The following is a 12,211-nucleotide window of genomic DNA, read 5'->3' as shown; positions in this document are numbered from 1 at the left end:
TGGGGGAATGCGTGCTGAAAAGCAGGATAGAGGCTTCCTAGAGTTTGGAGGACAGTTGGAGAAGCCCAGACCCAAAGGTGGACATTGCCAGCCACGTAACCAAGCTGTGGTACTGGACGAGTCACCCTTCCTGGGTGGGCCGGTGCTCTCATCTCTGAAGGAGATCTTCCTTTCTTCTCTGATTGCAGTGAGATACAAGACTTGGGGATTCTGTGGCAGGGGAGATGCGGTTTGAAAATTTACTTCTATTAATACCATATTGTTTTGACACATCAGTCACTTCCCAATCATACCCTGCCCTGTAGCTAAGAACTTCCCATAAAAACTGAGAAACAAAACCACACTTGTAGGTGAGATTGACAGCGTGCACCATGACCCTGACAGGAAGGCCACATTTTCAGTACTGAGTAACTCAGAACCACCATTTTCCATGCTATCTGTCCTTGGTTTTGGGATCTTGAAACGCTAGTCCCATTCAGCTTTTTATAATAATATGTTATGCACAATAATATGCTATCTATATCATGCGTACTGGGTGTGTTGTGGAGGACTTACCCTATAATAACATGATGTAACAATATTCTGGACAAGAGCATGTTGGCTTTTCATTTGCTTCTTGGCTTTGCTTGCCGGCTTGGTCTTGCTTCCCACAAGTGTTCCCGTCGCTCTCCAAATCTTTGTTGTTCCTTGAAGCATAATAATGTTCTGTTAAATGCCTTTTTATTCACTCATTCCTCGCTTTCATTTCATTCAGGGACTCTAATTTATTCAGCCGTTCTCCAATGATTGGAACCTTGATTTGTTTCCAGTACTTTTCTCCTACCAATAAGGCTACTCTGCATGAGATTTTTTTTTTTTTTTTTCTTTCTCTTGCTGAACATGCCCCCAGGAGTGAGATTCCAGGCCTGGCTCAAGAGTATGAAAGCTTGGTCATTTTTTTTTTTTCACGTCATTCCCAACTGTTTTCCAGAATGGTTGAACTTCATAGCTGTGGATTTGTGTGTTCAATAATAATAACTTTTATATAGCACTTACTATATGCCAAACACTATGCTAAGAGCTTGGTAAATTTTATCTAAACCTGGGAGGTGGGTCCTGCTATTATCCCCATTTTGCAGATGAGGTAACTGAGGCAAATGGGTTAAGGGATTTAAGATTAGACAGCTAAGAAGTGCCTGAGGCAGTTTTGAACTTGGCTTTCTGACCCCAGGCCCAGTGGCTTGGGCTGCCTCTATGCTTCTGAGTCCCTCCAACAGTGAAATTTTCTAACTTTCCCCATCTTCACCAAATTAATGTGAATTAAGAGACACTTTTGAGATGTTTTAATGCACATTTCTCTTATGGGATTTTGAATTCTTGCTTATCTCATTGTTGATAGTTTTACTTTCTTCTCCTCTACGTAGATGCTTTTTTTTATGAATCTATAAATCTGGTTCTGGTACCTGTCTAGGGCAAATCTATAAATCTATAAATCCAGTTCTAGTACTGTCTAGGGTGAATCTATAAATCTATAAATCTGGTTCTGGTACTGTCTAGGGTGAATCTATAAATCTATAAATCTGGTTCTGGTACTGTCTAGGGTGAATCTATAAATCTATAAATCTGGTTCTAGTACTGTCTAGGATGAATCTATAAATCTATAAATCTGGTTCTGGTGCTGTCTAGGGTGAATTTATAAATCTATAAATCTGGTTCTAGTACTGTCTAGGATGAATCTATAAATCTATAAATCTGGTTCTGGTACTGTCTAGGGTGAATCTATAAATCTATAAATCTGGTTCTGGTACTGTCTAGGGTGAATCTATAAATCTATAAATCTGGTTCTGGTACTGTCTAGAATAAATCTATGAATCCAGTTCTGGTACTGTCTAGGGTGAATCTATAAATCCAGTTCTGGTACTGTTTGGGGCTATGGTCAGGCATCTGAAAGGCTTTTGGCAGATTTAAAATGAAGTTACCCACAGGCATGGATCTCCTGGCAGCCCCCAGGGGACTGCCTGTCCTGCCTGGGTCCGAGCCGGGCCCTGGTCTGAACGTCATCTTCTTTTCTTTCCAGTGGAACTCCCTGCTCCTCAGAAGCTGCTGGCCCGGCTCCTGGTGAGTAGGCTGACTTCTGCTGACCCTGGCACTGACTGGATTGGGGGCCTTTGTCTCTGGGCCCCCCAGAGAAGGTCCTGTCAGAGCTGCTGGGGGGGGGCAGTGGATAGTGAGGAAGCACAGGGAGTGTCCCCATTCATAGCCACCCTGGCAGGGGAATGTATGGGCTCTGCGGCCTCTCCAATGTCCTTGGCTCATTTGGGGTGGACGTGGCTGAGTGCTCAGGGAGGGAAGAGGTATGGAATAGGTTTGCTGCCTCCCTGGCTTAGAGCTGGAATGTCTGTGTGGGTCCCAGGCCCATCCAGGCCCCTCTCTGGCCTCGTTATCCCCCCAAAGGGCCTGATTCTGCCCCCTCCCCCACCTGCAGGTGCTTCTCTCGGCCCCTTACAAGGGCGAAGGGCGTGGGGTGGCCATGCTCCAGCTGCTCAAGAGCCTGCACCAGAACATCGCCCCCTCCATGGCGGACCTCTGGGAAGTGGAGATTCCTGCTCTGATCCAATACTTGGAAGGTGAGACCCGGCGGGTCTGTCCACAGGCAAGCAGTCTCAGGCCTCCTTCAAGCAGGTCCTGCTGATAGCTGGCCCCCTGCAGAGGTCAATAAGCATGAATTAAGTGCCCCTATGTGCAAGGCACACAGTAGGTGCCTAATAACTGCCTGTTAACTTGCTCAGAAACCTATACAAAACATAAATCAAATAAACAGGAGGTGACTGGGGTGCAGCAGCCCTTAAAGCCAGAAGGGCCAGGAAGGCCTCCTGGAGCAAAATGAATGTGGCGGGAAAACGGGGGATGGTCATGGGTGAGGGTGAAGTGGGAGGGCATTCCAGACAGCCGGCACAACCTGTACAAAGGTGCAGAAGCTAGGGATGCGGGGCTGTGCGTGCAGTAGGTGCTTAATGAGTGCTTGCTACTCATTCCTTTTTCTTGCTGGGGTAGGGAAGGCGCTCCCATCAGGCTTTGCTCCATTCTTTCCACAGAGCACACGCAGTATACGTGGAACCAAAAGACCTGGGAGGACAAACTCATCCAGGTGCTCAGATGGCTGGGGCGGGTGGTGGAAGGTTTGCCCAGGGGCGTGGGGGGTGTCTAGAGCCAGAAGAAGGCCGGCCCCTCCAGGTTACAGATGAGGAAACTGAGGGTCATATGGTCAGTGAGGGGTAGTCAGGATTTGAAGCCAGGACCTCTGGAGGTGTCTCTCTCTCTCTCTCTCTCTGTCTCTCTCTCTCTCTCTCTCTCTCTGTCTCTCTCTCTCTCTCTCTCTCTCTCTCTCTCTCTCTCTCTCTGTCTCTCTCTGTCTCTCTGTCTCTCTGTCTCTCCCCTCTCTCTCTTTCCTTTCTCTCTCTCTCTCTCTCTCTGTCCCCCCTCCCCAAGATGTCCTGTGGCCCTGGGTTTCCCAGGAGGCTTCACTCGCTGCCTCGGGCACATCAGAGAGTTTTGAGGAGGGGGGTAACAAAGCCCTTTCTGCCCCTGACGGCATGTGCAGGGCTTGGAGCCCAGAGAGCCCAGGTTCAAATCCTGCCCCTACTCACTCTTCCGAGCTTGCTCTCCTTGGGTGAGGATGGCCAGTCTCTGGGCCAGGGTCAGCTCGGGCTGTTGGGAGCCCCCTTGGATTAGGCCCACAAGGGGCTTTGCCGGTCTGGGGCACTTGGGAACGCTGAGACCCCCGTCCCCGTCGCTGTGGCTGTGGGTCCTCGGAGGCAGCTGGGGCGGCGGGCAGAGGGATGGGATGTTGGGCCGGGGCTCCAGCGCCCATCTTCCACCTGTAGGGAAGGCGCTCTCAGGCCCCCCAGGCCTTCTGAGAGGGGCGCAGGATTCTGCGGCCTGGGGGAGTTAATCTCCCACACTGGGATCTCCCCAGGCCGATGGTCACACTCGTGATGTCCGCCTGTGGCGACTGCGTTAGGACCCTGAGTATCTTAGAATCAGCCAGAGTCAGGATAAGCAAAAGTCTTTATTCTTGGTCTTTAGTGATAGAAGTAAGAGAGTGGCCGTGCAGGATCTCACCGCCTCGTCTCCCTCAAAGTGACCCCGGCTAGTCTCCCTGCACCCCCTAGTCCCTCCCACAATTCTCTGTATACACCCAATGATTGGGCCAGCACAGGATGGTGGCATTTTCCAAGCATATTCCTATATTGTCCAATCAGTAATTAACCTCAAGTGCTCGATTGTCCCACCTCAGTGCATTGACTCAAGAGTTTCAGCCCTTTACATCTGCCGAGGTGACTGAGGGCTGTCCCGGGCCCGGTCCTGGCCAGCGGTCGGACTGACACGGCCGTCCATCTTGTAGTTTCTGAGGAACTCCCTCAAAAGGACTCAGGGGACAACATGGAGCCTGCGCCTGAGCCGGGAGCTGAACCACCAGATCGTCAGCTACGAGAGCCCCTCGGTGGAGAAGGTGGGCTCTGCCGGGACTCGGCCCGCCCCAGGAGCTTGGAAGGGCCGGAGCAGTGTGCAGGCTGGACCCTGCAGCTCCCCCGGGTCTTGGACATGAGGGCCTGGGCCTGCCTGCCTGCAGGAGCCTCAGCTGCGGGGGTGCCTTCTGTGGAAGCCCCTCTCATAGCCAGGTTCAGAGGGTCCTGGGCCCCAAGGATCATTGACCTTTTTGGCTCAGATAGTCTACCCCCCATGAGAGGCCCTAGCAGTGAGTGGTGACAATGGGGAGTGACAAATGGGGCGCAAGGAAATCTGTGTGACCTCGCTCTCTGGGGATTTTTTAGGCCTCAGTTTCCCATCCTCTGGGATCTGGCTCCCATGTAGCCTCCTTGGAAGATCCTTGGGGGGCATCAGCCTCAGGGGTTCCCCTTCCTCTCCCCGGCCTCTTTCAGGCCTTCTTATACCGGGCACTGGGATTCACCCTGGCTGCGGGCCAGGAGGCGGACAAAGTGGAGACCCAGCTCATGGAGCTGCTGCACAAGACGGACTACGGGAACGACTTTGACCGTGAGGTGAGTCCTCCGGCTGCCCCCACCTTCCCAGCTGTCCTCCGGCACCCCGTGGGAGGGTGGGCACCCCCCCTCGGAAGGGATGGCCGGCCAGACAGAGAGGGCCCCTGAAGTAGCGCATCCCCAGCTCAGAGGGCACGTGCAGCCTGGAGTGGAGACCCCGGCCTGGCCCCTCAGAGAGAGGGGCAAAAGCTGCAGGCAGATCTGGGCTTGGGAGTGGGGAATGCTGTTCCGCAGGGTGAGCCGTCCCATGGCGGGTCAGGCTGTGTCGGGGCGGTAGCACCTCCCTTGGGGGGCCACAGACAAGCCTTTGGGGGGTCCTGCCAGGCTCGGCAAACTTGCTCCCAAACAGCATGGATCTCAGTCTGACCGGCTTCGGGGCGATCCCGTGTCTTAGGGCACATTAAGAGGCTTGATGGGAGCAAGGATTGGGCCCCAGCTTTCAAGGCCGGCTGCCTAAGGGGAAGACCCCCACTTCGAGTGCTGGGGGTTTCTCCAGGCCAGAGACAGCGGGGGCTCCTGGCCAGGGCCCTTCCAGCATGGCCTTCCCTTCCCCTGGGGAGTCGGTCACCCAGGGACCCCGTCTGGCCAAAGGAGGGCCTCGGTTCTCCCTTCCTCTTCCCTCCATCCCCCCTCCAGGGAGCCATCCTCTGCCTGGGGCTCTGTGCCAGGGGCCAGGTGGTCACGGTGCTCCACGTGCTCCAAGAGTTTGAAGAGAAAATTCAAGAGACGGAGGATTCTTGGCACATCAGTGCCTGGAGGGTGAGGGTCTGGGGTGGGAGGCCGCACTCGGGGGACCCAGAGGCCGTGGCCGGCCACGGGAGCCTGCTCAGAAGCTGGAGGGAGGGTCTGTCTCTGCTTTCTGCCCAAGGAGATGCCCAGGGGCTCCCTGACATCTGTGCTGACTCGGGACTCCCCTGGGCCCGGGGTTGGGCAGACATGGGAGGGTGATTCCCCCATGGCCCGGAAGCCCTGCTTGTGGGCATCCAAGAGACTCCTCCACCCCTTCCTCCATGTCCTCAGTGATTCAAGCTATTGATTCCACTCTATTCAATGTACATTAATTGAGCACCTGCTGTATATTGGTGCTGGCTTCCAGCCTCCAGGAGCTTTTCTCCATTCTGGGATGGGGGGCACGGGCAACAAAGTCCCAGATTTATATTCGGAAGGGACCTTAGTGGGCATCCAGTTGCTGGCCACTGAGGGAGCTGAGGACTGGGGAAGTTTGGGGGTCTCCTGCAGTCCTACAAACAGGAAATAAAAAAGTGGGCTCTGGCCCCCGCTGCTCCAGCTCCAAGCCGGCCTTTCTCCTGAAGTACCTAGCTTCTCCTGCCTGGGAAAACCAATGCCAACTAGGTGCCATGGGTGACATTTTGTTGGGGGAGGGACTAAAGCCCCAGTAACTAGGGGTGGGGGCGTTTAGGGTCTCCGGTACCTTTGAGCTGACTCTGAGGAGAGCCAGGAATTCTGGGGAAAATGGCAGCTGAGCCATGGAGAGCCGGAAGCTGGACCCTAGTGCTTAGGGGCCTCAGTTTCCCTCTCTGTAAAGTGGCCAGCCTGGACTCGAAGGAGGCCGGGAGGTCAAGGTTCCTTCACTCCCCTTCAGAGCGACCATCCCTGGAGGAGGGAGGTGGTGAAGAGTGCCCTCATGGTGATGTACAGCAGCGTGGCTGCCCACTGCCATCCGCGGATGCTCCTGAGCCGCGTGGAGAAGGACATCACCAAGAAGATCCTGCATCACTATGCTACCAGCTGCCAGGTGACCCCGGAGGCCTGGGGCCTGGGGCTGTCTGTGCCCTGCGGGGGGGCAGCTCAGGCAGGGAGGAGGGCTGCAGTGAACCCCGAAGGCCTGGGGCCCTGGGTCTGGCTGTGCCCTGTGGGAGGCCTGCAGCTTTCCCACCATGACCTGGCTCTCTGCCCCTGCCCCCTCGGGGTGCCCAGGACGTCTCTCTGAAGCTGGCCTTCGTGCAGAGCATCAATCAGATCTGCGTGGCCATCCAGGCCTTGGGCAAGGTGGACTTCGAGTACACCTACAAGCCCGAGCTCGTCACTAACCTCATGGTGAGCGGTTCTGGGGCTGCCGGGGCCTGGCGCTGGGGGCTGGGCCGGCTGCATGGGCGGGGAGGAGTCCAGTCAGGGCCCCTGACGTGGGCCCTGGAGTAGCAGTGTCTGTGTATGTGTGTGTGGTTCTAGACTGCAGGGGGCTTGGAGTCTGGGACCTGGGGTCTGTGTTTCTGGGGGGCCGGCCTCCTCTGTGAGACCATTATTGTGGGCATTCACAAAACCGGCCCCCCACAAGAGCCCCGGGGATCAGCAACCCTTGAGGGGCTCTCCTTCTGGGCCTGGCCTAGGACTGGGGATGCTGTGGCAAAGGGAGAGGGGCAGATTTCTCATGGGGCAGATTTTCCATAGAATTGGGTAGAGCTCTGGCCTTGGAGTCTGACTGCTCACTTTGAGGGGGGATTGCCTGGTTCTTTGTGCTTGTAACCCCGGCGCGCTCCTGAGCCTCAGAGGTGATGGCGCTGGTCCCTTGGGGTCTCTGTGAGGCTCACCGAGAGTGCTCCCTGATTGTGTGGCAGGTCATCCTCAAGTTGGAGCCTCTGGACTCCCTGGTGTCCCCTGTGCGCTGCCTGACCATGACCGCGCTCTGGCACCTCAGGTGGGCTGCTCCTGGGGCCCTTCGCCGGGGCGCCCTGACTCAGAGAAGGGCAGGAACCATCTTGTGGCTGGGCCATTGGGAGGAGGAGGAGGTGCCACCGGCAGTGACAGCCCAAGGGAAGTCAAGCCTGGCCTCATGGGGGGCAAGCCAGCTGCCTTCTTGATGAGCGAGGCCTCGTCCTGGTGCCCATTTAAACCCTGTTTGCCCAGGGACCAGCTGCTCATGCCTCATGTGCCCAGGGCCCAGAGCCCATTCAGGCCCCATGTGCCCAGTCACCGGCTGCTCATGCCCCGTGTCCCCGGGGACCGGCCTGCTCAGGCTTCGTGTGTCTGGGGCTCGGGGCCCATTTGGTCCCTTGGGGGGCTCTCATTGAATAAATACAAGAGTTCAATCAGAAGACCCTTGAGCCCCTGCCGGCCTGTCCTCCCGCTAACTGGAGAGCTTCTTCCCCCTTTGCCTCCCGTTCTCTCTGGCTCCTGGTGCAAGTTCCTTCCCTCCGGCCGCTCTTCTCTGTCCGTAAAGGGGGGAAGCTGGCCCCCACAGGGCGGAGGTCCTGCTTGTCTGGAACCCCAGGCCCCTCCCATGGCTCTGTTGCCCATTTGAGTAGTGCTTTGAGAAAGGTCCCGGGCTGGCCCCTGGGGCTCGCCGTGCTCTCCGGGGCTCACTTGGTACATGCCTGGACACGAGCGTGACGTAGGCGCTGCCGTCACAACAGGCAAATTGATTCCCTGGAAACCTCTGCCATTTCTGGTAATGAACAAACAGGGCTTCCTCTGTCCTGCCCTTAATGGCTGGGCACCAACCTCCCCCCCCCCCCAGGGCTCAGGGTGGGGGGGACGCTGCTGGGGGCCGTGGTGACGGCGGCCCCAGGGCCCCGGGAAAGCGCCAGAGCCGGCTGGGGCCGGAGGCAGGTGGCTCTTGTGTGGCGTGCAGCTGGTGCTTGCCTGCCCTTGGCCAGGGTGCCAAGCGCCCACTTCATGGGACGTCATCAAAGGCGCAGAGGACACCCTTCCCCCTCCTCGGCCTGGGGGCCCGATATGACAAGCCGCCCGTGGCTGGCTGGGCAGAGCAGGCGGGCAGGAGATGTCACTGGGCAGAGCGTGTGCGCCCACGGGCAGGAGCAGTAGCTCGTGTGTGTCAGGGCCCTGCTCGCCGGAGCTCCGGCAGCCCCGCTTTCCTGCCAGCTCCTCCCTGTCCCCGTCACCCTCCATATTTGGGTCCTGTCCCCCCGCTGCTCTCCTCCAGGGGAGGGCCGGTCAGCCTTACTCAGTGGTGACCTGGCTCTTAGCAAGCTCATTGAGCAATGGGGCAAATGCGCCCTTCCCCCAGTCTGTCCGTCCATGTGTCCGTCCATCATCTCTGACTCAGATGCTGTCTGCCCCAGTGGCTGGAGGCCCCTCCCCCCAAACACCTATCTATGGGTCTGTCTGCCTCTGGTCCCTCTGGCCCTGTCTGTCCCTGACTTGTCCTTTGTCTCTGTCTCTCTTTGTCTCTGTCTCTCTTTGTCTCTGTCTCTCTTTGTCTCTGTGCCTGTCTCTTTGTCTCTCTGTGTCTCTGTCTGTCTTTCTGTGTGTTTGTCTCTGTCCCTTCTAGACTATTGTTTTCCTTCTCACTAGCTGTGGATCTGGGTTCTAGGCTGTGTTCCTCCTCCTGAGCTATGGATCTGGGTTCTAGGCTGCATTCTCCCCTCGCCAGCAGGGGGACCCGATGGAGATCACATGGCCTCTAGTTCTCAGGTTCTAGAACCAGAGCTTGGGTAACTGGTCTCCATTTCCTTCCAGCTCTGAGCGTCCTTAGAATCTCAGTGTGTGAGGGTAGGGTGACTCCATCCTTGCCTCTGCAGTCAGGCAGCCACTGGGCACTTGTGAAGCACCTACTATGTGCCAGTATGCTGCCAAGGGCTGGGCCAGCGAAGCCTGGGCCCCCTCAGGGAGCTCACCCCGCAGGTGTTCAAGCTGATCCGGGCTGGTTGAGGCTCGGAGGCCGTGGGGCTCCCTTCAGCCTCCCCGGCTCGGGCTCCAGGGGCGGGTCCCAGCGGGAGCCTCCTGTCCCTTGCTCTCCCCAGCAAGCTGAAGCCTCCTTTCACCCTCGAGGAAAACCACGAGCTGATGGAGCGGAGCGTGCAGTGCGTGTTTCCTCTGCCTCCGCCCGAAGAAGACAGCGAGCAGGTCAAGGTGGGCTCCTGCCGGACGCTGGCGCTGACCCAGGTCCTGAAGCGAACGCTCCCGCCCTCCCTTCCTCCGCACCTCCTTGGTGACCCGGGGCCCCGGCCCACCTTGGCGACCAGCCCTTTGGGGCCCTCCCAGCCCCTGCCCTGAGACGCCCCGGGTTCAAGGGAGGCACGTGTCCGGGCGCTCTGGCCTGCCGGGAGAGGCCCCCCCCCAGCCCCAGACCCAGGCTCAGCGCCTCCCAGACTCTAGGGGCCTTCCGGGGACCCTGGCCCTGCGGCCCTGCGGCCCTCTGCCTGCTTCCCCCGCCTCCCTGACCACGGCACCCACACGCTAAGGGTCGGCCCTGGCTCATGTTTCGGCCTTCCGCCGCCCCCACGGGCTTCGATTCGCGGCTCCTGGGGGGGTCCGAAGGGGGCGGAGGAGACTGTGCTTGCAGCAGCACTGAGGGGGCTTCCCTGGAAGCTTCCCCTCCCCCCCTCCCGCAGCGGCCAGAGCCGGGGACTCTGAGGGGGCGGGTCTCCCCGCGGCCGCCCCACCCCCGCTGCCCTTCTCTGGCTCTCAGATGCTGTACGAGAACTCCATGACGGCGCTGATGAGGCTGATGCAAAGCCTGCTGGAAAGGGAGATGGACCCCAAGGGGCTCCAGGAGACCTTCCACGTGAGTGCCGCCCAGGAAGCCCAGGGCCTCGCGCACTGAAGAAGTCGTACCCCTTCCTTCCTTCCTTCCCCCCTCCCGCTCTTCCAGGGGCAAGAACCGCTAAACGTGGCCTCTGTGGCGCTCTCTCCCCCCTCCCCAGCTCGCTCTCACCTCCCTCCCTCTGTGGCGCTCTCTCCCCCCTCCCCAGCACGCTCTCTCCCCCCTCCCTCCCACACTCTCACCTCCCTCCCTCTGTGGCGTTCTCTCCCCCCTCCCCAGCTCGATCTCACCTCCCTCCCTCTGTGGCGTTCTCTCCCCCCTCCCCAGCACGCTCTCTCCCCCCTCCCTCCCACACTCTCACCTCCCTCCGCAGCGCGTTCTCACCTCTCTCTACGCCTCCTCCAGCTCCTTGAGAAGTGGTTACACTCAGAGAAGGACTGGGAGCGGGAGAGAGCGGTCATACTGAGCCTTCATCTGCTGCAAGTCTACAGGGAGGGCGTCACCATCCTGGTGAGTGCCCGCGGGGCCTCGGCTCTGGCCCGGCACGAGCCCCCACCGCTGGCTCAGCCCCAGAGGGACCGGACGGTGGCCGGGCTCGCTGGGGGGCTGGGCCTCCGCCCTTGCTGCATTTCCTGTCATTTTCCCACTTAACGCCTGGCCTCGAGCCTCCGCCTCCGCCTCCGCCTCCCCCACGTGGCCACCTCGCTCCCTGTCTGAGGGGGGAGCAGCTCTACGTGCGCCCAGTCGAGGCCATCCTCCCCGGCTGTCTCCGTTGCTCCAAGTATTCCTGTTTCCCCTGCAGCTGTCCCCCCGGCCGCAAGTCCAGCCGTTCCTGGGGGCTTAGCTACAGGTTCACACCTCATAAAAGGTTTGCCAAGCCCCTACACATTCAGAGGTCGGGGCTAATGTTGCGCCCATTCTGCAGATGAGGCAGCTGAGACAAGAGCGGGCTCTAATTCAGGCCTCCCAGACTTGTCTTTCAAACCATCCAGGCCCATGCTTCCCAGCCCAAGGTTGTATAGGGAGATATGTTTTCAAAATAGCTTTGGGGGCTCTTTTGAGGGTCAGCAGGGCCTAGTGGCCGGACGGCTGGCTCAGGAGTGCAGAGGACCCGAGTCCAGGGTTGGCCCGAGCCAGCGCTGACAGCTCTGGAGAGCTGATGGTTACATTTTCGGTGGGGACATTCCACCTTCAAACCCAGCAAATACTATGCTACAAACCAGTTTGAGTTGATTTGGTGATTCTAAACTTCAAAACACTTCAAAAAGTGATATTAGACAAAATAACAGTAACACAGATTAAGCTTAAAGTGTGTGAGGCCCCTGGAGAGTTGGGTATTAAGCGCTCAGCGGCTTGTTCTGTTCTGGGTTCTGTGTGACCCTGGTCGAGTCCTTCACCCCTCAGGGCCGAGGCCGCCCTGAGACCATCAGGAACCGCTCTGAGTTAATAGAGGGTGTTTCTTCATTGGAAGTCGCTAGGCCAGTGCTTCTCAAAGAGTGGTCCAGAGCATCTGTGCATCTCTGAAACCCTTTCCGAGGGTCCACAAACTCAAAAGGAGATCTTCTAATATGGCAAAACATAACCCACATAAACAAAACCTCCTTGGACAGCTCTCAGTCATTTTTAATAGACTAAAGATACTGAGAATAAAAGTTTGAGAACCACTGATCTAGGCCAATGAAATGGCAGATCTGCTCATTAAAAA

At 57.7% G+C, this 12,211-nt stretch overlaps 1 protein-coding gene across 1 annotated transcript in view; it reads left to right on the top strand.

Annotated features, from left to right (window-relative positions):
• Positions 1-12,211, top strand: part of MROH2A (maestro heat like repeat family member 2A) — a 49,101-nt gene that overhangs the window by 17,425 nt on the left and 19,465 nt on the right. Inside the window, exons 15-26 of the mRNA XM_074297916.1 lie at positions 2,057-2,097; positions 2,465-2,606; positions 3,075-3,127; positions 4,385-4,492; positions 4,923-5,042; positions 5,679-5,801; positions 6,646-6,798; positions 6,981-7,085; positions 7,598-7,698; positions 9,764-9,872; positions 10,432-10,527; positions 10,912-11,016. Coding sequence (XP_074154017.1) covers positions 2,057-2,097; positions 2,465-2,606; positions 3,075-3,127; positions 4,385-4,492; positions 4,923-5,042; positions 5,679-5,801; positions 6,646-6,798; positions 6,981-7,085; positions 7,598-7,698; positions 9,764-9,872; positions 10,432-10,527; positions 10,912-11,016 — 1,256 coding nt within the window. The remainder of the gene's footprint in view (positions 1-2,056; positions 2,098-2,464; positions 2,607-3,074; positions 3,128-4,384; positions 4,493-4,922; positions 5,043-5,678; positions 5,802-6,645; positions 6,799-6,980; positions 7,086-7,597; positions 7,699-9,763; positions 9,873-10,431; positions 10,528-10,911; positions 11,017-12,211) is intronic.

Source organism: Sminthopsis crassicaudata, chromosome 3, assembly GCF_048593235.1.
Source record: "Sminthopsis crassicaudata isolate SCR6 chromosome 3, ASM4859323v1, whole genome shotgun sequence".
NCBI lineage: Eukaryota > Metazoa > Chordata > Mammalia > Dasyuromorphia > Dasyuridae > Sminthopsis > Sminthopsis crassicaudata.
This window is presented reverse-complemented; position numbering and strand designations above follow the sequence as displayed.